At 39.0% G+C, this 27046-nt stretch overlaps 1 protein-coding gene across 1 annotated transcript; it reads right to left on the minus strand.

Annotated features, from left to right (window-relative positions):
- Nucleotides 1-9984: 9984 nt before the first annotated feature.
- On the minus strand, nucleotides 9985-26492 carry OMA1 (OMA1 zinc metallopeptidase). The gene is given in 11 exon segments (XM_072343912.1): nucleotides 9985-11772; nucleotides 15978-16127; nucleotides 17598-17672; nucleotides 21361-21489; nucleotides 22292-22399; nucleotides 22487-22660; nucleotides 23695-23923; nucleotides 24349-24748; nucleotides 25247-25462; nucleotides 25465-25517; nucleotides 26470-26492. Coding segments are annotated over 11 exon segments (1728 nt in total). The 3' UTR covers nucleotides 9985-11601.
- Between the last annotated feature and the right edge of the window lie 554 nt (nucleotides 26493-27046).

Genomic DNA, 27046 nt, shown 5'->3' on the forward strand with positions numbered 1-27046 from the left:
TTTGTATAAGATGCAAACTATTAGCAGGCAAAACTTAGATCTTTTCTTACCTAAATGGCTTATGTTGAGTTGGGAGAGAGAGAATAGCATGCATCTCATGAGGCAGGACACCACTTGTGAGTCATTTATAAAATGCAGGCAGAAGCACTGAGATTGCTCCTAGGATATTAACATTTACTGCTGGCTACAGCCATGGCAAAACACTAAAGCAAGAGAACCAGTCTTGCTTTTGCCTTTTTCCCAGCTACTGCTGACCAACACTATGAACCTTCCCAGAGACCTTAATTCCCATACGTATCAGAGTGAACTGGGCTCACATGACATAAAACCACATCAGTACAGAGAACAAGGCTGGTCTCAGGAGCTGAAACTGACTTAGTATAGAGCACAGCAATGCATCTAGCCAGCTGGCTAGGTTGAGAAGTGCTGCTTCACTCTGCCTTGCCATCAGCACTAAATTCTCCAGACAGTACCAATGTACCTCTGCGGGGTTGACGTCACGATATCAAAATGAAATGAGACTATTTAAATGCAAGACTCTAGTGGTGCCAGTACAATGTGAAAATGAAACTAACTCAACGTAACCCCATAGGGAACAAGTTATGGTGCCACAGAGAAATAAAATAATGTAAATGCATGTTATGCTGGACTTAAAGAGCCCACTGAGGCCATGGTCTGTTGCTGAATTTGTTTGGGCGTTCAGCTTAATTTGTGCCATATATCTTGAGATGGATGCATTGTTTTACTGAACAGCTATTAACTAAAATTAACATGCAGGGAAGTATGTTAGCGTTCAGGCAGAGTTTGACCTAAGCTGCAAACAACAAAGATGCTGTGCAAGTCTGGTGTTTCGGTCCCAAGTGGGAAATGCTACTGGAACAATTCAGTGATACAAAATCACACAATTAGGAGAGGTCCAGTATACGCATATACTCACAGAGACTTGACTTATTCATTGGAAACATCAATGCTTTAGCATTTTAGAATTGGTAATGTAGGCACCCGGTATGAATACAGGCTATGTGTGGATAGGGACAGGGAGGTGAAAATGCGGTGTCACCATCAAGTGTTTGAAGGGTGCAAACAAGTAGAATGCTTGTTTTAGTCCTTAGGGCAATGATCTAGGTGTAATTGCATACATTTGAGAACAAGAACTATCAATCTGAATACCAGAAACGGCTTTGTGTTAGTGAGATCTGCTGGGCTGTGACAGGATCTTCCTTGAAAACAGGAGGTTTCAGTTGGATCTATACTACATATGGTGGGATTCCTGGTACAGAAATAAATGTCCAGGGGTCGCTTGGCGTAACAGCAGTTACATGCTCATGAAACAGATGTTGCAGTTGACCTAAAAACTAATTTTTGACAGCCCTGATGAATACATTGCCATGCACAGCTCACCAGACTCCTTCAGGACTCAGGGTCTGCCTAAGCAAACTATCCATTTGGAAAAAGTCATAGGTAGGCCCAGAGGTATGGTCATCCTCCTGCTGTACCAAGTCTGTAGATCATCTATATCATCTATAATTCTGTGATTCTGTGATTCTGTGATTCTGTGATCTCTACTGACCATCTAATAATGTCTCCCTTCTTTGGAGACGGATCAGGGTTATCAGAATTCCCACATGAACAAAAGATGTTGAATTGTCTCATTTACTGGCTATTGATGAAGTCATTCGCTAGGGAAGGGATGGAAAGATGCCTCGTGGTCATCCTCATTCTTTTATTTCTCTGCCTTTACTGAAGCCTTTATAAAGAAACACAGCAAGGGAGAGACAATTCCAAAAACAGTGAGTTGAAGTGACTGTGTGTGTCTTCAGAGAGCAATGCAAAATGGATACTAAAATTTTAAGTTAATGTGCTGCAGGCTAATGCCTACCTAGTTTGTGACTTTAAGAGACCCAAACTTTCCAATTCCCTGCTCGCTTAGGTTTCAGGTCTGGCATCTCTACTTCTAAGCAGCAAGGCTGGTTATCAGTATAGCTAACCTATTTCCAAGCCATCAAAGGATCAGACTGCGGGAAGATTCTGATCTCTGGGTACGTGACAGTTACAAATGATCTGTGCAGGCCCTATGACAGGCTGCTCACTTGGTAACTGATGAGCTGGTGTCCCAGAGAGCAGAGCCCATGTATTTAGCAAATGACAGAACTGCTATGTTGATCGAATCTATGTGGATCGTAAAGAAAAGCAAATACAAGCTTTACACTAAATGCCTATGATGGATAGATTCATCTTGCTGTGTGCTACTCAGATCCCAATGTATTCATTCAAACTACACATGTAATTCTAAATTTTCCTTGAATTTATTCATGTTTACAGGAACTCTGAAGCACTGTGCTTCCAAGTATTTGCAAATGACAAAGTACTGTACTCTGCTCCAGGGAAGGATTTGAGTCCATATCCTGAATTAAGTCTGTAGAACACTTGTGCTAGCTACCATAAATAAAGAATAGGCTTTGATTTGTCTATGTGACAGTGTAAATCAAAGGAAGTAGAGAGAACAAACCCAGAAATCTATGAGGTGAAAAAGTTGTTTCTCCCACAGAACTTTGGCTGAGGACTAATTGGCTTTGAAAGTGCAAAAAAAAAAAAAAGATTTCCTACATGGAGGGACTTCAGATACTTCATGTTCCACAGTGTGCAAGTCCACAGTTTTACTAACAAAATTAGCCCCAGTGCTGAGGTTTTAAAAGTATTATTTGTACTAAAGGAGAAGATTATACAGGATGAAGTTTCCACGGTCATTGCTGCTGGATCTTTGAAACTCACCTGTGGGGAATGAGAGGCGCAGAAGGAGAGTTCCTTTTTCTAAACTTCCTTTTCAACAAATTACGGGCACCTTTTGAGATAACATCATATTCTCTAAGGTTTTAGAAAGCTCAAGCAAGTTGTAGTTTTGACAGTCTTCTTAGATATTTCTTATATTTTCTATAACTTTTTACTAGGTCAGCTTGATGGATGGGAGGAGACAATGAAAACTTCAGCTCATTGAGCCTAAATGAGTTGCTATCAGTATCCTAGTCTGAAAATATTCTACTTAATATTCAATTCTATCTTAACATACATATGTTTTATGTATTACCATTTTAAACCAACAAAGATATCAGATGGCCTTGTCTTACTGAAAGTATGTAAGCACTCCAATCTGCTTCCACGAGTGGTTTTAAAGATTCAGATTGGTACACACCAACCTGCCCATCAGACTCCATGACCTGGCAAAGGTCATTCTCTTGGTGGATAAGCGTCCTGACCTTCTAAAGATGGGTGAATCAAGTTGAATAAGCAGCTTCAACAGCAACCCTTTCATCTCTGACCTCCAGGCTGGATTACTGCAACTCATTAGACTGTTACATTGAAACATGCTAATGGCTTGCACATTAAGAGCCATTGATGTTATCAGCACCTGGGGTGAAAGTCTCTATAGGAAGAGTTCAAGATGCCGTGCATTACTTGCAGCCACAACTGTATTCCATGGGTTAAGCCATTTCATCTCACCTAGGCTCTGAGCTGTCAAAGCCTTTCTTTGACAGAAAGGAGTAGTAGTTAAGGTAGCCATCTAAATTTATCCCTACATTTCTTTCACAAGCAACCAAGTTTAAAGCAGAAATGCAAAGAAGCAGCAAAGAGAAGGTTAGAAGGAAGAAGCGTTTGTGAAGCCTTAGAGGAAGACAGAGATCACAAAGCAGCTCTGCCTAGTGTTAGAGGAAGAGCTCTGCTTATAGCCTCTGCAGGAGAGGTTTGCATGCATGTGTTTTACTACTGTTGTTCCAGGTAGCAGAACTGAATATGATATGATGCACTTTTATCAGTATACCAAAATCAATCAAAGCCAGAATTATTCTTTCCTTTGTTCTTCTAAAACAGCTATGCTTTTATTAGAGGATCTTGGTGTGACCACTCAGACCATCAGCAGCCCTTCACACCCGTGCCCAACAGCTGTGCAGGCAGATGCTGGTAATGAGTTACAGCCTCACCCAAATCAGTGGCAACAAATGGCCAAATTGCTTAAAGACTCCTGGAAGTGGATCAGTGCATTTTACTTTCTGAACATTTTTCTTTGCTATGCTGTGCTCATTTTATTAAATGACCTTATTAATCCCTATAAACTCAGAGCCCACCTTTTTTAAGTCATAGATGTATCCGTTTATCATAGCAGTTAGGAAACATCCTCTAAGATGACAGACATCCCTCTTGGCAGACAAATCCCACAGGAACTATGAGACATTAAACAATAAAACTGAAAGTTTAAAGTGAAAAGAGAAAGATTTCTTCAGGGATAGACTGATGGCTCAGGGTCTGCTCACAGAGAAAAATGAGACAGCCAGAAGCGTCAATGGCTTCCACAGCCACGCTCTCTTGCAACGTTGACTACAAAAATAAGGAGATATCTGCATGTCAAAAGGAAGCCAGCATCAAAAATAAATAGTTGTTTGCTAAATTGAAAAGAGACCAGACAGACATGAGGACATGAATGTGGGGCATATTTAAATACTGCACCCTGAAAAATCCCTGAGGAATTCTCCAATATCATACTGGGCATATGCAACATGTATATTACAACAGCAATGCCCACAGACACCTGCAGTGATTAAAGCTGTAGTTAAGGCAGGATGGAATTCTAACAGAGGTGTGGGTGTACAAAAAGCTGCAGGATCAGCAGCTTTTGTGATTGCAGACAGTGATAAAGACAAGGTGCACTCCTGACACAGGCCCTGAGTATACCTCCCCTACCCTCAACTTGTCACTTTAATGCCACAAGGTCACAATGTACTGTGTTGTTCAAGTCAGTATAAAGCAAATGAGAAGAGAGAAAGCCTTAAAGTCCTCTGTAGGCTTATCTGAACCCTGGCCTAAGGGTTAGTTTGGGATCAAGTTGTGCCATCATGCATCATACCCTGAATGAAACCATAGCTTACAAGTCTTGAGTAATATCTGACATCTGCTTTTCCACCAGAACAACAGCAGTGTGCAAAGTTACTTCTTGGTTAAAAAATAATGCTCAGCGTTTGAAGACAAACTAGCTTCCTTGTCACCAAATCATCATAATTAATTTAACTACCATCATTACAGCTGAACTTTGCAACCCAGTCAAATGAAGTCAGTCAGTTCCTTCTGTGTACTTTTTATTTTTCTCCTTTGGATGTTTTCCTTCCTCTGTGGCTAATTATTGAACTTCTTTTTTTCCTAAACCCTAATTCATGCCTCCTTCCTGCTTACTGAAGCTAAAATGTCATCTGTGCAGGAGCTCATAATCAGCTGATTCTGACAAGCAGAGGATAAAGCACAAAAGGAAGAATATTGTTTTAAGGAGAGAGAAATCCAGCTAACTATTGGGACTTTTGCCAGGGAATTCAATACAAACAGAATAGAGGCCTCACCGCTGACAGGGAGAATTGGACCTTGTTGCTTGTTAAGGATTTTGTTTCCTTCTAGCACACCAGAAAAAAAAACAACAACCAACAAAACAGTGAAACACAGACCATGTACCCTCAGCTGCATTAACAATGCGATAGGAGAGTGATACAGCTGAGGATATTAAGGCAATGAAGAGGAGGAAAATAACCCACCAAACACAGTGGCAGCAAACTCTTCTTGAAGCAGACAGAACCTCAGCTGTTTTGTTAATGTGCTTAAAAAGTACAGACAAATCTTCCCCAGACTGAGAATATGAAAACAACTTTCTACCTGGCAGTCTCCACAATCCAGCTGTATGGGAAATTGGTAATCACAGCCTGAACCTCTGATTAATCAGCTGAGGCAAGTGTCGGGTCAGCTGTGGGAGCACAGGTGAGAGTAATTTAGCTGTGCTCCTGGAAGGGCTGGAGCTTGACTCCACCTCCTCTAGACCTCATTTAAGGGCTGACCACCACTAAGGCAGCATCTGTTGGAGATTGCTCTGTGGTGGAGGTTGCCTCAGCATTTTGCAGCAAAGGCATCCGTATTGGTGGGTTTTCCTTATAAATAACCTTTTGAATATCTGTTACCATCTTTGTACCATTCTAATTTACACCAGCAAGCATGTGTTTATCTCTTCCAAGTGTAAATCCTATGGTGCATACTTAATTTTTGCATGGTACTATTATTCAGTCAGTTGTTCTTTCCTGATTATTTCTACTGCAGGGAAATAAGGATTGACAGAAAGCAGCTTTCTGTGAAGTTTTCTAGTATCCAGGTAAAGAACAACTGGAATCCTTCAATAGAACCAAGCAAGGTTCCCTAGGTTACATGGTTAATGCTTCAAGTTTACTCTAGAGAAGAGTCATTGCATTTAACACTGAAAGGGAAAAACCACATTGGTTATTTACCAAAGCCAGACTGAAAACGAAGGTAATGTGATGCATCAGTTTCAAGATTCACTCAGGCAGCCCAACTGCCACCTTGTGGCTAACAAATTGTTTGCTACATTATTCCATCATTTACTCCTTCATTATTTATTCCATACACATTCAGAATAAATCTCAAGACAACATATCCTAGGCACGAATAAAGAGATCTGATTCTCTAGAGTCCAAATATCCAATATAGATCAATGTTGTTAGAAGGGAAAAAGAGATAAATTCAATTACCTCAAGCATTAGATTGCAGAGAGCAGTATGTGGGGAAACATCTGGGCAGCAGTCAGCTACATTCTGGTACTATTCTGTACAAGCTGATCTGACAAAGGAAACCAACTTCAACAGAATAGTTCACAGTTGGGTCAAATAACCAGTTCTCCATGCAAATCCAGAGAACTAAAATAGAAAAAGAAAGAAAAAAAACCTGCAGATTTTCCACACTGACTTGAGGTTGCTATGCTAGCTTGCTAGGCCTACTTTTGTGGCCTTGGGTGAGTTCGCTATGTAAGACTGTGCAGAAAAGTTCAGCATGATGAGAGCCTAATGGAGACAGGAGGGCCTTGACCACGATGCCATTCATGAAGTGGAAAACTACTACCTTTTCTTATTTGTTTCTGTACAGACTGAACTGGAACTGCTGCTTCAGGCTGTGTGGAGTTGTTAAATTGAACCACTCTGTAGAATGTAACAGAAGATTTAGAAATAGCTTTTTGAGAAGCAACAAATCATAGAACCATAGGATGGTTTTGATTGTAAAGGACCTTTAAGGCCATTTATTTCCAAACAAATTATAAAAGACTGAAAAATATTTATGCTTAAAATACAATGAATATTGTGCATATCCTTTTCAGTAGTTATGCTCTAGTCAATGTATTATAATTGAGCTCTACTGAATTACTTTCCTAGTGGATAAATACTGTACACGCTGCACTGTGAAGAGACATCATGTAATGTATACTAATTAAGCCATTATATCTGTAGAGAAGATCGTATCTGAAATATCAAATTAGCAAGAATTAAACATCTCAAAGGATTAATGAAATGTTATGGAGCCATTCACTTCCAGGTCAACAGGTTCAATTTCAGCCTAGTTTAATAGTTATAATGAATTTATGTGCTGGAGATAACAATTCTCTGCATCCATTCATGAATCAGTGTAAGAAAGAGGCCCTGGATTATAACAAGAATAGCAGCCTTGACCAGAATTACATAGCCAGGAAGAATACACTTAGCCCATATTTGGCATGGAAGCTTAGGCTCCATCAGATTAGGCAACATATTCAGTGGATGCCTACAAAACAGCTAGGCAGCAACGAGGGGACACAGAGATGCTCAGTTCTCTTTACAGATCTGCCAACAACAACCAACCCTATCAATAAACTTATTGCAGACAGAACATTCTACTCCCCCTCTTTTATTTGGCCTCAGGGTCTGACTCTGCTGCCAGATTCCTTTCTTAGCAGCCCACACTGCTTCTAGCAGAAGCACATACAGCACAAGAAAAAGACAGGAGAAGGAAGAATTATAGCCAACTTTTATGCAGTTATCTTAACAGCTAATGTGGTAGCAGACATGCAGCAAAGCTTTATTTTTTGGAGGAATTGAGAGTTTGAAATTCTCAACTATGTTAAAATTAAATAGCCACTATGTGAAAAGACTTAGGCATCAGCTGCTTAGTGATGATGGGCAGTAAACAAACTATAACCCATTTATACATAAGAGAAAGAAGTCAAGAACAGTTCTTGGTTCTCAATGCAGCATCTTAGCTAAGTATGCCTAAAAGGTCCATCCAACCTCTGCAGATACAAACTGAAAGATGACAAACAGCATAAACATAGCAGTCTTCCTTCCAAAGCCTACCAATTTATTTAGCTATGAGAAAATGGGCTTTGGACACAACAACGTTGTGAGATATGCTACAGTAAACTACAGAATGATTCAGTAACCTTCCTAAAATCATTACATTATTGAGCTTCAGTATCCTCCATGTAAGTGCTAGAAAGTTCAATGATGCAGGTATTATGAAAAATCTAAGCATCATCTATGATGTGCTTCAGGTGATCTAGAAATACGAGCTATAAATACTAGGCCTTACAGAGGGCTACTAAACAACACTACAAAATATGGATTACAATTCTAAAGCCATGGCATTACTGGCTACAGAAGCATCTTATTCTGCTACCTCTGCTACCAACCACATTCTGTAATCACTCTGCTTCCCCCTCAAAAATCTCCCAAGATCTGGAAAAAACCTATGAAGGAATTTCAGTACAGAGCATTTTAATGGCAGAGGAATAGCTAACAGAACACTGCACTGGAAATACTTTGTTGATCAGAAGTACTGAGATATCACCACAAAGAAAAAAAGTATGGTGGCAGCCTACATAGCATATGGAAAAAGTGTAAAGCTTGCAAGATTGTTCTCTTTTAATCACTACAAACAGAATTCAAGAACAAAGAGCATCTAACAGCTGTTTGCTTTTCTGGCACTTGTGTATTTCAAGTGCTAATACTAACAAAGTAAATATGACAATCCAATAGCTTTAAGAAGCCATTTTTATTACAGGACTGTCTTGTATGTCCATCCCCAGCTCATCATCTCTCAACCCTCCCACTACAATCAGTACAATTTATATTATGTACTTTATCTTTCTACAGGAAGCTACTGAAGTACAGAATGCAGTAACGGCAGTCGTAGTGCAGACACATCTTTACTTCTTATCTTCTGTCACCTTAGCTACTATTGTCCCCAATGTACAATATGCATCCTTCAGTTACTGTGTTCCTTAAAATACACTCCTAGGGCTACTTTTCCTGTAACACACCAATTTTCACAACTGCAGTGCAAAATTTCAACTGAAATATTCAACTTCCCATTTTGAACAGTAAGACTTTAGTACTTTAGTGGCTCAGCTCTGTGTGTGTGTGTGTTTGCATGGGGACAAGTGAATATAAAGCTAAGACACCTTTTGTTAGACCAGTATCACCAGGAAAAGTACACAAGATCTCTGTTATTCTCTCTCAGATCCTTCTCTCTCATCACCACAACTTTGGCTACAAGACCATTTACATACACATTTATAAGATCTCCCCTAGTGAGCTTTAAAATTTTATATGTATTTCAGCTTTAAAAAGACAGCAGAAAAATGAAACGTGTAGTTTCATGCTTCATCTTGAATGCTATAAGAACCCTTCTACGCTTTCCTTACTCCAAACAGACATGAACATCAAGTTGGATGTCATCCAGGAGCCCTGGATAACACAACAAGATTTGACACTAGAGAGAGAGAGAGGCTGCAGCAATGGAGTCTTGGTGTTGCAGTATAAACTATAACGTCCACAGGGAAATCTAAATGGTGTATTTTTCTGTTTACCTTCAGGTGACAATGTCCAAATGCTTTAACACATCACCAAACGTCTGTTACAAAAACTCCTGTCACTAAGAATAAAAATGGATGGATGAATAATGGCCAGGCTGGACCTTCTGTCTCTTGCCAGTACGTTTGGGCAAAGATTTTTAAAACAGCTTGTAAGCAATATGCTGCCAATCCAGACCTCTATCATCAGGCCTAGAATCATCAGCAGTCAACATTACAGATGTATCATCTCACCTCTGACTAGATACATGTTACGCAGCTGCTGGCATTTCTCAAAGGACTCGGAAACATCAAGTGAAGTCAGGAAAGCAATTACTTGTTTTACAACATTTTAGCCAAGTATATTTTATCCCGCTACATTCACAGAGAGGCAATGAGTAGATTATTTATTTCCATTTAAAGAAACTGCATTCTGATCAAATTCAAGAAATACAACAAAGTTCACCCCGTCGTATATATAAAAAAAGAATATTTCAAAATGCTACGCGTTGCGAAACATTTTGAATGTCCCCTCCATTTCAAACACTACCCTAAAGGAGACTGACTTTTCTTTCAGTACAAAATGAATAACAGCAAATATGTGTGAAGGGATAAGGGAAAGGGATCTTCCTTTTTTTGCTTTCACTCACTGCTGCTTCTTTCTGCCTGTTCCCATAAGAGGACATCTGATATTTTCATCAACTGCAAAGCAAGGATAACTCAAACAGTTGCAAATAGAGTCTAACATGCAGGCTATCCAGAGTAGTCCATCGTGAAAGGTAGAACTTTGCCTATACTGTGCATATTGGTCACCACAATATACAAGGCGCAGCTGCAGGACAGGCTGGAGGGTTTTCTTCTCCTGTAGTCGTGGCTTTTTGCATTTTTGTTTTTGTGGCTTTTTTAGATGCCCTGCACCAGATACTGGTTCCTTAAGAGCAGTCACCTTCTAGGACAAGATACAACTGCTAAAGCTGCAGAGTCAAGAAGTCACATATTTGTCTATTACCTAACAGAATTCCACATCAGCTATCGCTTCCATACAAAGTGATACAACCAGATCAAATACAGTTGCAGTAAAGCCGGCTTCTGATGAGGCACCCCGATCATTTAAATGATAGCACAATCATCCTTGCAAAGCATTCTAAGGGCGACAAACTGTAGATATTATACATAGTATTTTAGAAGAAAGACTTCCTTGAAAATTATTTAACTTCATTTTTAAATTGAAATTTTTGCAACCCTTTCAGGTTTGCTTTGAAGAAAAATGTTGAATTAATCCATGTCCTAAAATGCTTTAGAAAGAAACAAAATCCCAGCAGTAAATCCACCTAATTAAAGTGGAGGTGTATCTAGCCCATAGGCTATTACTGCATCTCAGCTTAACGTTTTTAAACATTCTATATGTGGAACAGGCAGTAAGCTCTCATCATTATTTCTCAAACGAAGCTGAACAGATCTAACGCAAATTAAAAGCAAGATAAACCAGACGACTTAAGTGATGAAAATTGCACATTTTCCTCTGCTTTAGGGACACTTCTGGCTCATCTGTCCTCTGATCAAGGTGAGTCTGATAAAGCTGAAAATTATACTGTGCAACTGGATTGTATGAGATTATCTTTCCCCTGAGAAGTGATTTATTTTAGTAACCCTTGATGAATAAGAAACTTTTTGCTCCAAAACGATGCTTCTTGTGTGCGCATAGCTCCTTTATTGCTTTGAGTGAGATCATATAAAAAGAAACATAGAATACGAGCAGTTAGATCATCTTTACGGTTCAAAGACAAATGTGCCCTAAAAGATAGACCTTCAGGGACCACATGTTTCACAAAATGGAAAAATGATCATAATTAGTTTGTAGGTTTAACTGCAAGTAACTGGCACGTCTTCTGGTTTTTGTTTATGTTTTAAGTGTGAGGAATATCCAGTTTTGTTTTTGAGAGATCTTGATTTGTAGAATTTTGTGTTTCTTGAGCTTTAAATGACTCCAGGAGATGCTGCCTGTTAAGTCTGAAAACGAGGCGAGGATCAGGTCCAGAAAGAGATGGGCAATTGCAGCGCTCTCTTATTTTAAGAGCCTGTGGATACATAGGAAAACAAATCAAGCTCATTTAAGTAAGATAAACAACAACAAAAAAAGGCTTCAGTCAGCAATTTGACTTTCCAGAAAAGTCTGCGTTTTTATATAAAGCTTAGCAAGTATAGGAGTCAGAACTGTTACTTTTCAGCAAAAACCAAGATTTCCTGGGAAGAATTGAATCGTTTAATTCTGTAAAACAGTGTTCGGGAGCAAAACAAGAATCAAGAATGAAAAATGCTTTCTCAAAGTCTCCCAAGGAATGGATGCCCTAAAACATACATCGAAAATAAGTACAAAGTTCTCAGAGTACTTTGTGTGATATCTGCATACATCAGTAATTTTTACTTTCTAATTTACGTTCATACGTAAGTTGAAATGACTGCATACTTCATTTGATGTGTTTCATTATTGAAGTAATGCCATATATAGATGACTGAAAAAAAAGAAAACCAGAAGGGGGAATCGTCTCCAATAAACATTTAATTGTTTGACAGAGAAATCCAAGATGGCCGATGAAGTAAAGGTCCTGTCACAAAAAGTGATCTTGTCTTCAAGAAGTATCTGAATACTTCTGCCGTGTGTTCTCAGAAAAGAATGTCTCTAGAATGTCTGAATTTATCTGGATTAAATGATGTACTCCGAGACCAAACTCTAATTACTCCTTCTTGCTAAATAATGAAAGTGATACAGCTTTCATTTTACAGATTAGAAAGTAAAGGCACAAAGGATTTAAAGGATTTCCCAGAGAATCAAAATCCATTAGTGCAGCCACATTCCCTCCAGCGCTCTGTTCTGGCCCGCAGATCATTTTGCCTTAGAGGCAATATGAGAAAGGTAATGACAATCAATGGATGAATCATCTCTCAGAGGAATCGTGCAGAATTGGTATAAAACAGTATAAAGATAGCTGTTTTAAAAGATGCATAATTTGGTGCTCATTCTAATGAAGTTAAATTTGCTTTAACAAGCCCATTCAAACAGGCAGCTTCTTTTAAAGATGACAGTGGGTACCAAACAAACCACTTGGATGCAGTAATTTCCAACTGGTTCCACACAACCATTTCAGTAAACCACAAATAAAGCGTTCAGTATTTCTTTTTCTAGAGGGTCACCCATGTAGGCCCCAAGTGAAACTGAGCATCCTTCTGCCTCACTGACCACTTAATTTCTAAACTGATGTTTTCGACAAACCAGGAGTTTTCTCTTGTTCTCTTCCAGAACATAAGCTGCTGCAAGACTGCATTAGCGTCAGACAGCATTATTCAAGGCAAATGGAAATATAAAGATTTAGGCTGTATCCTGGAAAAGGGCAACATAATCTTCTTTCAAACTAATTTAGCAAATGTAAACCTCTAGAGCTGTTTTTTTGCTGTTGTCACTATGTAGTGCTTGGCTTATCTAAAATACCAAAGTCCCAGTAGCAAAGGTCCAAAACAATACTTCAGAGTTAACACTTTTAGTCTGTGGAAGTCTGTTTTCTTGCTATATATGCAGCTGTGAAATGGGAAAGAAGGCAGCTATTACATCACAATCAACCCAAATGCCATTAAAAGGCTACAGTTACAAGAAAGAAAAGTTCTGCTGACACATCATCTTACTGTTAAACACACTTATGAGGACACATTCCGATGAAAACAATCTTCTTGTGTATATTTGTGCCATGAAACATTCAAACTTATTTAGGTATTCTTTCCCTGGCTCTGCTGGCTATTTTGTTTTATGACAGTAACAATATAGCATCACTAACATACCAATACCTGGTTGAGGAGCTTCAGCATATTTTTTTCTAATAAACAAAACAGCCCAACATTATCAACTATGCTGTATTGTCAAAATCAGTGGTAACTTCACATCCTCAAGTAAACTGTTTTCTGTCAGTTTGGGCAAGTGGAGAAATAAGAGCATTCTTAATGAATTTTATGCATGTCAGTTATAAAAAGAAAATGTTTTGTTGACTGTATATGACAAGTGTTCTGAACAACACAGAGAGAACTGAGACAAGGTGGAGAATACACAGATGCACCTGAGAATTAAAAGCACTGTAATTCTATTCTTCCCAGATAAACATTAAGAAAGACAAACTGCTCTCCAGACTCAAGACCACTTGCATGCTTACTGCCTCAGAAGATATCAAATAAAATAATTACTGCCTATAAGTAGTAAAGGTGATTCTGTTTCTCTTATCAGTACAGCTGAAGGCACTTCCTGCACTGTACTGCAGGAGAAGAGAAAAACATTTTCTAGCTCTTAGGACTAGTCCTACACCAGTGTCACAGATAACATGGCTAACGGCACCTGGATCTTTTGAACACCTTTGGAGTTCATCCTTCCTCTCACAGTCCATCAGCTCTCTCAGCACTGAACTCACATCACTCTCTTGCCCACAAGCCAGGCTAAGGCTTCAAATCACTTTGTATTACCTTAGTGGGGCTGAATTCTGCTCTGATCTTGCAATTCTGACAAAATACCACAAGCATGCGGGGAAATAAACAAGTCAGAAGGACAGAGTTGCAAAATGAATCACAATTAGCAAGCATAGGAAAGGTAATGGGTTCTACAAAAAAGCAGCATTAAAAGAAGAAAGAGCAAAAGGTTCATAATGCTAATACTGCCAATCTTTCATTGCTCCTTCTGGCAAAGAAAAGAAAAATTGTGACAAAATATTGAACAGATTTACGGATTCAATAGAAACACAAGGCAGCACTTTTCATGTTTTGTTTTCCTTCAGTTTTTTTGCATTGATTGGACTTAATATATTCTAGTATTAGAGCTACCTGGGGTATTCTCCACATCATTAGAAAAGGGTAAATACGCCATCCTCTTCTTGACAAGAAAACAAAATAAATACATCTTCAGTACTTCATAAGACACCAGAATGGGGAATAAAGTAAGTAACTATACACCAGGAATAAATGATAAACAATCAATATGGTTTTGGTAACAACAAACCTTGCCAAAGTAAATTAATTGAGTTTCTTTTTTGGCAAGTTAGTTGTCGTAGCAAACAGAAGAGAAGCAGTAGAAATGATGTGTCCCAACTTACTGATACTCTTGAAATGATCTCAGTGTGGTATTTCCAAAAAGACATGTTGGAAACAGGAGCTTAAGTGAATCAAAAATGGATGCGAACCACCATGATGCCAAATAAGCAAATGTCACATCAAGATGAATTTTTGTGTCACAGGCAAGGCTTATTGGATCCAACTTCTGCTTTATTCAGTATGGCTGAGATTTCAGCTGATGTTCAGTGTTCTAGCTGGACAGTATAGCAGGAAAAGGGTGGACAAGCTGCAGTGAGTCAGTGAACACTAAAATAAAAGGTTCAACGATGAACCACAAGATCCTTTAGCTGCTCTCTGGCTCTATGATTCCACAATTTTTCTCCCCAGGACAATGATAAGCATCCTTCCCACTATCATAAAACCATGCATTTTATTGTCAGAAAAAAAAGAAAATAAGTCCTCAGTGAGTATTTCACCACTTTCTATGGAGGAATTCTAAGAGATTCCAGTTTCTTTTTTAAGAGGATTCTCATTTGGCTGGCATATTTTTTCCTCCTAGAGGAGAATCCAAATTGCTCCCTAACTGAGGGGGAAATCCTTTACAAGCTTGGTAAATCTTTTTCATTTTCTCCATTTCCTTTCCAGGAGACAGCCACTTTGCAACTGGTTATAGTTCTCTATTTACTAATTCCTCTGTTTGGCTGTAGCTTGCAACTTGTTCAGAAATCCAGATGCAAGACCTTTAAAACCCATTTGATTGCTCCCTGCAGAGAATCCTTCTGATATCGCTGCTTTAATTTACATTTCCTGAGACTGTTCAGTTGCCTCATTGAGACAAGCCATTTCATTACCTGAAGAAAAAATTCTCATTTTATATCATCACAGTTTATTGTGAGTTGCAAATCTGCAGAGAAAACATCTGCATGGTCTAATAAGACCAAATACTTACCTCTGTTTCCCTCAGCTCTCATTGCTGGTCTAAGAACACACGTAGCATTGTCCTAAAAAGCATTACCCTGATTTTTATTTAGTTATAATACAATTACCAAGAAAGCTGTGATTTTTATGATAGAACATTTCTGCATGGATAAAGAGAGAGATAACTGCGATACTAAAAAATAAATAGCATGTCAATTAATACCAAACTATTTCTGGCAACTTTCCTCAGAGGGAAAGATACACTTCTTACAGCTCTGCTCACCTCTGGAATAAGCCTGTCCAAGTGCTCAGCTCTATTCTCATGAGAAGGATGTGTGGAAAGCCATTCTGGCAATCTGGGCTCCCCTTTAACTGTTTCCACTAATTCCATTAGTTGCCAAAATACACTGCTTGCTCTTACATCAACACAAGCCTGAAAATGGAAAGAAAATGTTTATATCACTTTTTTTAAGGTAACACAACACACATTCTAATGGATATTGAATCTTTAGAGACATCATGAACTCCAAAGCTCAGTGACTATTTAGAATACTTTATCTCAGGCAAAAGACTGTTCTGAAATACCTCAAGAAACCTCAATCAGTAATTTATTCCACACTATATTTTCTAGACTCAATACAGCACAAGTTATCCATTTTCACAGATTTCAGAAAATATACATAAAGAGTCTAAAATATGAATTATTATCACTTCTCATGTAAACACCTCTGAAAACAAGCTGCAAAGGCTGTTCTGTGTGCAATTAAATCACCTTTTTAAAGGGTGATTCAAACTACCTCTTAATGATGTAATTCACAACAGGCAAAAGAAGCAGTTCTGGAGAACAAGAACTCTCCTATCTCCCTCCAAATTTAACTATAGATATGCACGGACCAATTAAAACTGCATTTTTGTATCACCAACTCCTTTATACTTGACTTTGAGTGGAAAAAAAGATTTCTTGCAATAGTTTCCATTTCTTTAAGTGAAAAAGACACCCACCTACAGGGTAAGAAAATTACTCCTCCCACACTCAAATAAAAATGAGTAATGCTTTGTCCTTTGAATTTTATTACTTACCAATTGCTACCAAAAATGTAACTGCAAAAGTAGAGAAATGCTGTGAAAGAACTTTGCTTGTTCCTTTCTGGTACAGTCCTACAGCATCACTGCTATTAGAAAGCAGCAAGTTACCCACACAGCAATTCTGGTTTTCATGGATGGTATTAGTTCCCTGGGTGACTTTCAACACCAAATAAAGTTTCAGTCCCAGAATCAAAGTTCATTTTGAAAATTCTGCCTTGAAGAAACATTAATAACTAATAAGAAAGGGAAATTAACCTTATGCAATATTAACACTAGATGGTGCTGCTCTCATAGATATCTAACACAACAGTTGTGTAGCTCTGCTGCACTTTGCGAGAAGTGATTGAATTGTGAAAGAGTCATTTCTCTACAAATCTGTCTTCATTTAGCAAAGAAATTATTTTCATGGCTGTATTTGGATTAAAACTTTAAATACCTGAAAAGTATCAATATATTTCATTAATCAGCAGCAACCACAGAAATTTCAATATCTGAAATTTTCCCGTTTTGTTATGAAAATAAGATTTTATAGATCAGAATATTTTTAACTGCACTAGAACATAGCAGAGCATTCCTCAGAAGTTCTAGCCAAAGATGGATGCTGAGAGAGAGGGAAAAGCTCAAAGGACAATTTCTAACTCAGTAAACAATTCAATATAGCCCACTTATATAAACTCACTGTTTGGTTTTCTTCTCTGTATACTGTGCCAACTGGAGTACAAACAACAGCACAGTTTACCTAAGTGCAAAGCTCCCTTTGGTTATAACGGAAAATGAAAAGCATCTGTTAAGTTGATAATAAACCAGTTGTAGTTACCTTTGCTGCAAACTGCAGTCCCACTTTATCAGCTTCGGCCTCCAATGTTCTGCTGTACGGTCTATCAAAAATAAACTGCAAATAAAGCACACATTGGAGCTGTGTGTCATGTTTTTGAACATATAAAAGCTGAAACATTACAGCTATTTTTCTAACCTTCTCATAACAAGGGTGTTATCGATCATGTTTTCATTGCATGTGATCAGTATTATTTTTTCCTAATATAATCTTTAATTACATTATATATATATAATTCAAATTATACATATATATAATTCAGTGTTCCTATTTGCCCTCAGATTATACATACTTTCATGGTTCCTCTCATCAGCCAGTGTCACTGCATTTTGCTGTGGCCAAAGGGCTAACATCAACTTTAAATTAGTTGCTTTAAGATATTCTGAGCAGAAATATATTACTGCTCAGGGTTGCATTAAAGATTCAGAGTCAGGACAAATAAACTGATTATTCACAAAATGGAATTTTCTCGCTTCACCTTTATTGACATGAAAATTTTAGATGTAGCAACAGTAAGTAAAGAAAAATCCAGTGGCTTTTTAAATTATGGTTTATTATTATGTGCATTATGTGGTAAAAGCCCACTGTATGAATGTAATCAAATGTTTCCATGCAGAAATCACTCCTTTGCCACAATTATCTCTCAACAGAAATTGCAAATTGCCCTTGAGAAACTTGACTTGAAGAAAAGTCATAACCAGCTACTCTCCTTTTTTTGTGGTTATGACAATTTATTAATAGGTACAAAAAGACGGTGCTAGCTTGGCCACATTGTTATTAATTCATATAACCCAGTATCTTTTGGCTTGTGTAGATTTGGGTTACCCTGTCCTAGTTTATCAGATTATAGTAAAGGCAACTTAGGACTCGAAAAACAGCCTTCTCCTGCAGAGATAAGCAACAAGTCAAAGCATTCTGATCTATGCATCAACTAGGAAAAAAACAAACAAACAGGAGAGTAAGGATGTGTAAGGCTAATGAAGAGGAAAAGATTGCATCCGCTCTTTATTTAGCCAGAGAAGTGGATCCTCCTTACATGTTCCAGGAAAAAAAAAACACAAGTATGAAGATATGAAGAGCACCAAAGCAGTGGTGCAATAAAGCTTTCAGCAACTCTTTTTTCTTAGCTAGTACAGGCACTTTTCCTTCACTGTGTCAAAAAGGAACGTATAGCCAGTCAGTGCTCAGTCTCTATGCATTTACCTGAGCCAAATACTCATTTAGAAAGGAAATATTGAGATGGTTACATTCTAAACACTTCACTTCCTTACAGACCTTGAACACACCTTGTATTTTTTAAATCTTTTGCAGCTAAAGTTATTGTTTGAAGTGTAATATATATTCTTACTGTCTTGAAAAGTACTCTAAGACTACAGAGGCAATGATGTCCCTGGTTAGTGTTGTCATGTAATCCTCAAAGACTACTCGTGAATGCATGTGTAACCTAGACAGAGACTTTGGACAGCATGAAGATGATCCTAAGTTCATTATTTTAAACCCTTATGCCTTAGATTTATTTGTGCTTATGTTTAAAGCAGTGGGGTGTTACTCTTTGCCTGCATCCCTATAAATGTGCACGAAAATATGGTTATATTCTGAAAAATAAATCCAATGCTAGCGCAATTCCCAGTTAGGGGATTACCTGTGTTGCAGGAGTTACCTACGCTGCAGACCATGGGAGCAAGGATGACATCTGACGATGTCATACTATAATTTCAGTATAAGTCAGCATTGTGTTCCCATCTCTGTTACAAGTACAGTGGAGTAAGGCTGATCTAACTGCCTAACTACCTGGAAATCAAAGATCACCTGCCACGCATGGTGATGGAAGAGAAGAGTGAGTGATTCACTAAAGGCCAGGCTTCTCAAGATTCAGAAATCCTGGGTTGCACACACAGGCACAGGGGAGGGGTGAGTAGATCAGCTACATGGAAAAGTCTTTAAGGCACTCAGCTAGTTTAGGAAACTCCTGTTCTCTGTAACAAGTCTTGTGTGAAACTTGCCATTCTAAAAAATACCTATATAAATCACTGTTTGGATTGCAGCAAATTTCATTGAAACACCATATCAGATTCATCAATGACTAAGTGATGATTAAGTGCTGATTTGACTATTAAGTGATGGTTACGTGCTGTTAAAAATCATATGATCTACTAGTGTGATTTACAACAAAAGTATTAATAAATTCAAAGCACTGCACAGTAAAAACCTGTTTGTGACAAGGAAAAAAAAGCAGACATGCTACGTATGGGTGAGTAGCAAACAAGAATTCCTATTCGGCATATTTTGTATATGGGATAGTGTTGCCAATATTAACCACTTATTTATTCAGTATTACATGTGGATACGTTTAATTCTATTTTATTTTAAGGTAATTCTGACCAATGCAAGATACAGTCCGGTAGTGTCCTGGTTTAAAGCAAGCAGTAGATCTAGAATGGTAGAATTGTGATCTTCAACCCAAATTACCCAGCAACAACTCCAATCTACAATAACAAAATATTAGATGCAGTAACCTAGGAGTTAAGATCCAATGCAATACAACCCAACCCAATTGCAAATGCAATACGGTGGAACGCAACGCAATGAACTGAAATGCAATCAAACACAATGCAAGGCAATGAAATGAAATCCAATGCAATGCAACCCTAACCCTGACAGGAAATTAAATCTTGCTGTTATGAGCAGACCGAGGATTGGTTCACACTTTGCTTTCTCCAAATTCAGCTCTTGACAACGATGACTAGCAACCATCAGTGTATTAGTTTCTTAGCCACTTGGACAAATATCCAAGCTCTTCAAATGTAATTTATTTTCACAACCCACATACCCCCTCATTAGCATAGGAACTACTCACAGATTGGTTATATTTAAGTTATTAAATATTATTAGGAAAATTATTAGGAAAATCATCAAGAGAAGTCAAAGAAGCCAAAGAGCATTCCAGACTCAAGTTTTATGAAATAAGCATATGTTCCTTTAAGAAAATTACTAAAAAAAAGGGTTTTGTTGTTGGTTTTTTGTTGTTGTTGTTGTTTTTAATAGAGAAATATAGATACATATATACTCATATACATATACATATATATATGAGTAACTGTCCAGAAGAAGACAGTAAACTAGACAGCAGGAAAAAAACAGCACCAAAAAACCCTGAATTTTACATTATTAGGGAGAAGCTGTCTGAAATGTTTAGTTCACTACATTTTATTGTCGTATAGTTCCTACTTTCAAGGAACATTTAGACTCTCAACTTCCTTATCTTGAAAACCATTAGCAGTGAATTTAGATACTCTTTCCATATATTTCAGTTTGTTTAGAAACAAATTAGCAACGACTCAAAATAAAACCTTCAGCATCTACAAAACATCAGACATTTCAAACAGACCTTCATTTAACTTAATTGGCAAGCAAGTACTAAGGGCCCATCCAACTAAATCCAATCATTATTTAGGGAGATGTAGTTTTTCAAAGTGACAAATGAGAATATATATCAACTAAAGCAGAAGCTTATTTATAAGAACAAATCTCCTCCAAAAACATCCAAAGATGTGTTTATTTTTGTTTATAGTCTTTCTCCTCTTGATTTTTTTTCCCATTTGTACCATTTAGAGATACTAACCCCCCAAATCTGTCAGTGTTTTTCCATGAAGGATAACAAGAAATATTTCAGCACATTTGCAACGGATGTCAAAAACAGATGTACTCGAATAAGCTGTGTGAAGTATTCCATAGTCATTCTTACCTCCTGCAACTTGCTCTGGATCCGCTGGCCAACAACCGCCAGTATATCATGAGGACAGATGGCCCAAATCATAGTGAGAAAGATGAGTGATAGGAAATCCAAGAAGTGAACCAGACTGGCTTTCTCTATCTGAAAGAAAAAATGGTCCAGTTTTCATTCCTTCCTGGGTTTTCTTCTATGCAGATGCATGAATGGGACAAAAAGAAAATCCTTTGCTCACACAGAAAAAAAAAACACTAAAAAAATAACCACTACTACCCAACAAAACAACTGGTACAAGGTACTTTCAGTCTAGAATCCACACTAACTACATATTTGTTCCTGCTGGATACACACACTGCCTGTCTCTTAGTGTGAAAGATTCAAAGCCTGGGATATGATGATGACTTTACGTGGATGCCGTTCGTCAGTCAAAAGGCCACAAAATGGTGAGGAGGGAAAAATCTATAAAAATTAATTCTCTCTAAAAATAGATTCAAGCTCTAGACGCTCTTGAGTTTTGCATTCTTTAACTTTGTGCTACTACAATAAGAATACCATGTGTGTACAAAAAAATTATGAAAGTATATCCACTTGAACAAGTTTAGGAGCAACAAACTGAGTTGCTGATGCCTCCTTATGTCTGCCACAGGAGAGTCATCTACAGACCAAGATCTAAATGACTCCTAACAGCGAGCCATAATCCATCCATACAGCTTAAAAACAAGCAGACCCAAACACAAGGCACACTGATAGGACATCTGGCAGCTAAATACTAGGTGAGTAACAAGAATATACTGTATCAGAATATTCTCTCTTTCAAACTCAGTTTTTCATTAATTAGAAAGTCATACTGAAATTCTGCTTGGTAGCAATAGAAAATATCTTAGTTGATATAATGAAAGAATTCTAAACTTATGAATGAAGAATTCTTAAATTCTTAAATACTTACTGCATGTTCCAGCACAGCATGAGCTATCTCGTGTCCCAAAATGAAAGACAGCTGATGAATATCAGAAACTGCATTTAGCAATCCAGTGAAAACAAACACTTCCCCATTCTGTGTAAAAGAAAATTAAGCGGAAGGCACGTCAATAAAATGCTGTTTCAATATTGCTAATAATTTTTGTATTTAGGTTCAACTCACTGGAAGCACAAAAGCATTTACTTCTGGTTCATCTACCACATGGATAGCCCAGATGAGTGCTGAGACTTGCGGGATGTCCTTATTGCTCTCGGATAAATGTCCAACAACTCTCTTCACAACCTGATAGCGTGCATCTGTCTCAGGCAACATTTTGCTTTCATATTTCGCCATCCACTGAAAAAAGAATCCATTGATTGCCATGTGGAACAAACACACAGTAAATGAATACTTGGTAAATCAGTCTAGCGACTATGTAGAATTTCATCATAGCTATTTTTTAATACATTTTTCTTTCATACGGCCCAAGCTAATGTTGCTGATTATACTTTCAGACCCACAAACTAAAAATAAGATACTATGCCTTGTCCCTATGTCTGGTGTTTCCTCGTACACACAGTTAAGCTTGGCATCAAAATTTAGCAGACATTTGTATCTTCCTGAATTCCCAGTAGAATTTATAACTTGCAAGTTGGACAAACTTACACAAAAGATGTAACAGAACATATCCTTGTACTATTTCTGTTATCTCACATTCTCTATGAAACAGGAATAGAATGACATTTGTATATGGCTGGATTGCCCGGTTTCACTGACATTAGGATAGCAAGTTACAGAACTCAAAATCACAGAAATTAGAACAGTGGGCAAAGTAAAAGAAAGCAATTAAAGAGAAAAAACTGAATTAAAATAAAAAAAGAACAAATTCTCAATGTTGATGTAACAACTTACAGACCTTAAAGAAATACCAAGGAATGATCAAACCAGAAGAAAATAGGACAGATCTGAGCACGTACCTATTAACTATGTTTTCTCTACTGGATTTCTGCATTAACTGTATTAAAATAACACTGCAAGAAATATTTGCTACCTACCTATTATGAGCTCTTAGCCATCATTCTGGAGGCAAATGATGCCTGAATAGTTTACTGACGGGAACTCTTAAAAATGGATGACAGTGCAGGATCACTCTTGGGGGTGCTCTAGGGGCTTCTCAGCACAAAGTGCAGGAAAATACTATATAACTTTCACTTCTATTAAGGGATGTAAGAGAATCTGATTGTCAAGAATTGTGCCAGAGAACGCAGCTATAGTCTTTACCTACAAACTGAACACCACTGGGTGTGCTTGTCCATCTCATTATTAAAATGAATAAATAAATAAAGCATCAGCACTTCCTGAGTATTTTGATTTTTAATTTAGACTCTTACCATAGAATATTCCATCTGTGACAGTTGTCTCAAATGCTCCTTTCTGAACACCAACAGTCTGGCACGTCCAGTAATGGGTGTCTCTTCCAAGTGAGTAAAATAAAACACGACAAATAAAACTCCTAAGCTACTGACACCCAGGAGTATCTTCCATTTATTTGTCCTCACACTTTCTTTAAAGAGCTCCCGTTTATTAGGAGGAAGTGCCTTCCACCATTTTCTTATGCTCCTGTAAGACACAAACACTGGCAACTTAGAAAACAGCTTAAAATTGGTTGTTGGAGTCTGTTGTTGCAATGTTCCCTCCTACATTCTCAGGTGGTGTGAGCTTAAGGAAGGCTACAGTGTGACTGGGCCCCCACCTGTCTCCCTTTCCTCCTCAGAGGAAGAGGAGGAAATGCCTCTTAGTGTCTTGGTCCATCTCCCTCTGCCGCACGTAGGCAAAGAGTAGAAGGAAAAATGATACATAAGAAACAATTCCTTCTTGAGCAAACTCTTAGCCGAGGCCTCAGCCCTGCAAACCTTTGCAAATCTACAAGTAAAACACTACAAATAAATACGCCTACCATTCTTTATAAAGAGATTCAACACATGCACATGCCTTTGTGCAACAGGGCCTTACTCTGAGAGAGAGAAAGCAAGATCATATTTTACCTGCCAACAAGGATAGCAAGCAGCTTCTGAACAGGTTTAAAGATAATCCAGAAAAGAGGAAATGGCGCAGCCCGAAGTGATGGCGATGTGTGAAAAGACCTGATGAGCTGAGTGTGCCCAGCAGATAAACCATTTGGGATCGGCCCTACAGAACTGATTTGGAGGGATGTGATCTTCTCCTTCAGCAACCGAGGAGACTGGAAGCAAAACCTTCTGGAAACGTGGTGTGCGTTCTTCCATACTTCTGTGTTTGGGACATTTGAGACACAACTCTGTCCTTTACCAAGACAGGTTCTATAGCAGTTTTTGGTTTGGGCCAAAGCCAAGCGAAAGAAAAGACAGTTCCTTCTGAGAAGCTTTAAGCCACAGGTGATATTCATAACCACTTTAGTTGGGTCGCCTGTAACAAAAGAGGAGGAGAAATAAAAAGGGGGGAAGTAAGTATGAAGAAACAGGAAATGCCCCAACAAGAAACTGGGAAACATGACTCCATCTGAACAGATACTAGCATGTTTCACCTGAACAGATACTATGTATTTCTTTGCTCACACACAGTTATAACTGCATCCTATTGCAGACCAAAGGCACGACGCCACTGACGAGAGCAGGCGGGCTGCGGCGCTCCCTGTGGAGGCGTCCCACAGCTCCCTGAGGGGCCCCGACCCAGCGGACCCCCCGCCCCGAGCGCGGCGGCCATTCCCACCCGTAGGTTCCCCTCAGAGTGCGGCCCTGCGCCTCCCGAGCTGTCAGCCCTGCCGTGATACTGGCAGACGAGCACAGGGTGATGAAGAGGGACGTGTGACTGTAAGATGCCCGAGTCAGCTCTGTCCGCCATTACTGCGAGACGCTTTTGGCACCTGTTTCGAGATACACCTCCTCATCCGCCGCCCCTACTCACCTCGCCGGCAGGCGGAGGAGGAGTCGGGCCGATGCTGGGCCGCGGCTGAGGGCGGGCACCAGGAGACGGGATGGGACGGGACGGGACAGACCCGTTGTCGCCGCTCCGCCCCTCCGCAGGCCAGGAGTGCTGGAGCGGGGCGGGACGTTGAGGGTGGGCGCCGCCATTTTGTGTCGTCACTGAGTCGCGGGGTTGTCCCTCCCAGGTCGGTGGCGCGGCCTCTAATCTAACTGATAATGATGTGTTGTGCAAATGACGTGAAAAACGGGTTCTTTAGAAATGAAATGGTGAGGAACGCGTGTGTGGTAAGAGTTGGGGCACCGGCGCTTATTACGGGCCCTGGGGCTCTGCGTGCTTCAAAGCTTTTCCTCTCGCAGGGAAGGTGAAGGAGCGCAGATCTCGCCTTCGGCAGCCGCACAGGAAGCTCCACACGTGAAAGCAAATGAGCTGGGGGAAAAGCACTTAGCGTAACCCAGGGCCTCTGTGTGTCCCATATGTCAAGAAATATACACTCTTGTGGCTGTCTGCTGATGTTTAATGTCCTTGTTTCCCAAACTTCGTTGCAGTCTGCTTTTCCTAGAAAATCATAGAGTCATACAGTGGCCTGGGTTGAAAAGGGTCACAGTGACTATCCATTTCCAACCCCCTGCTGTGTGCAGGGTCACCAACCAGCAGCCCAGGCTGCCCAGAGCCACATCCAGCCTGGCCTTGAATGCCTGCAGGGATGGGGCATCCACAACCTCCTTGGGCAACCTGTTCCAGTGCATCACCACTTTAAAACCATTCGCCCTTGTTCTGTCTCTGTCCACCCTCATAAACAGCCATTCCCCCTCCTGTTTATACGTTCCCTTCAAGTACTGGAAGGCTACAATGAGATCTCCCCATAGCCACTTCTTCTCCAAGGTAAACAAGCCCAGTTCCCTCAACCTTTCTTCATAGAAGAGATGCTCCAGCCCTCTGATCATCTTTTTTTCTCCATGTTTTCTTCATGAAGAATTCTCCCCTCCTAAGCCAAGCATGACTACTTTCTCTCGTTTGGTCTGTGGAGCAAATCTCATTCTTCCACCTCAGAGACTCCATTTTATTTCAAACCATCTGAAAATTGATATTTTGTTTGTTTCTTTGGTTGGTTTGTTTGTTTTTGCTCTTATTTGTTTCTCGGGATCCATTATTTACTTGTCTGCTTAGAGGGTATTAGAGCTATTTCTGCATTCCTGCCTCACCTATTAAACCTCACCTGCCTCATTCCTATTAAAATCACTGGATGTTTTGAGCGCATAAAGATGGGGCTAAGAATTGTGTTCTGCATTTCTCCACAAGTTCTATCACTTATAATTAAGATTTCAGAGCAGACAAGCAGCAAATACAACACAGATAATTATAGGATCTTTCTATCAGATACTGACATGAAACGCATCTCTGAAAATCCAGTAAGCAGTTGAGCAATTGGATACTTATAAAGAGGTGTTTTTCTCCAAATTGCCAGTTTAAATAATAAAATAGAAATAGTGATTGACACCATGGCTTCTCTTACGTGTTAACAACTATACGTACATGTAACTTATTTTCTCTTTTAAAGGGAAGAAACTTCTGTGCTGAGATTTTGTTACTAGCCTCATCTCTTCTTCGAAAAGAGTCTGTCATTTGCATTTCTGAAGCAGAGCAGAAGACCTGTGTAGATGTATCCAATCTCTATGTATTACTGTAAGTAGTCATACTAAACTGAATGAAATTTTGTACGTGTTTAAAACTATTCACTCAAGCAGTTGGCAGTACCACGGTATCTTCGATAGTTTGAGT

This window comes from Excalfactoria chinensis, chromosome 8 (assembly GCF_039878825.1).
Source record: "Excalfactoria chinensis isolate bCotChi1 chromosome 8, bCotChi1.hap2, whole genome shotgun sequence".
Lineage (NCBI taxonomy): Eukaryota > Metazoa > Chordata > Aves > Galliformes > Phasianidae > Excalfactoria > Excalfactoria chinensis.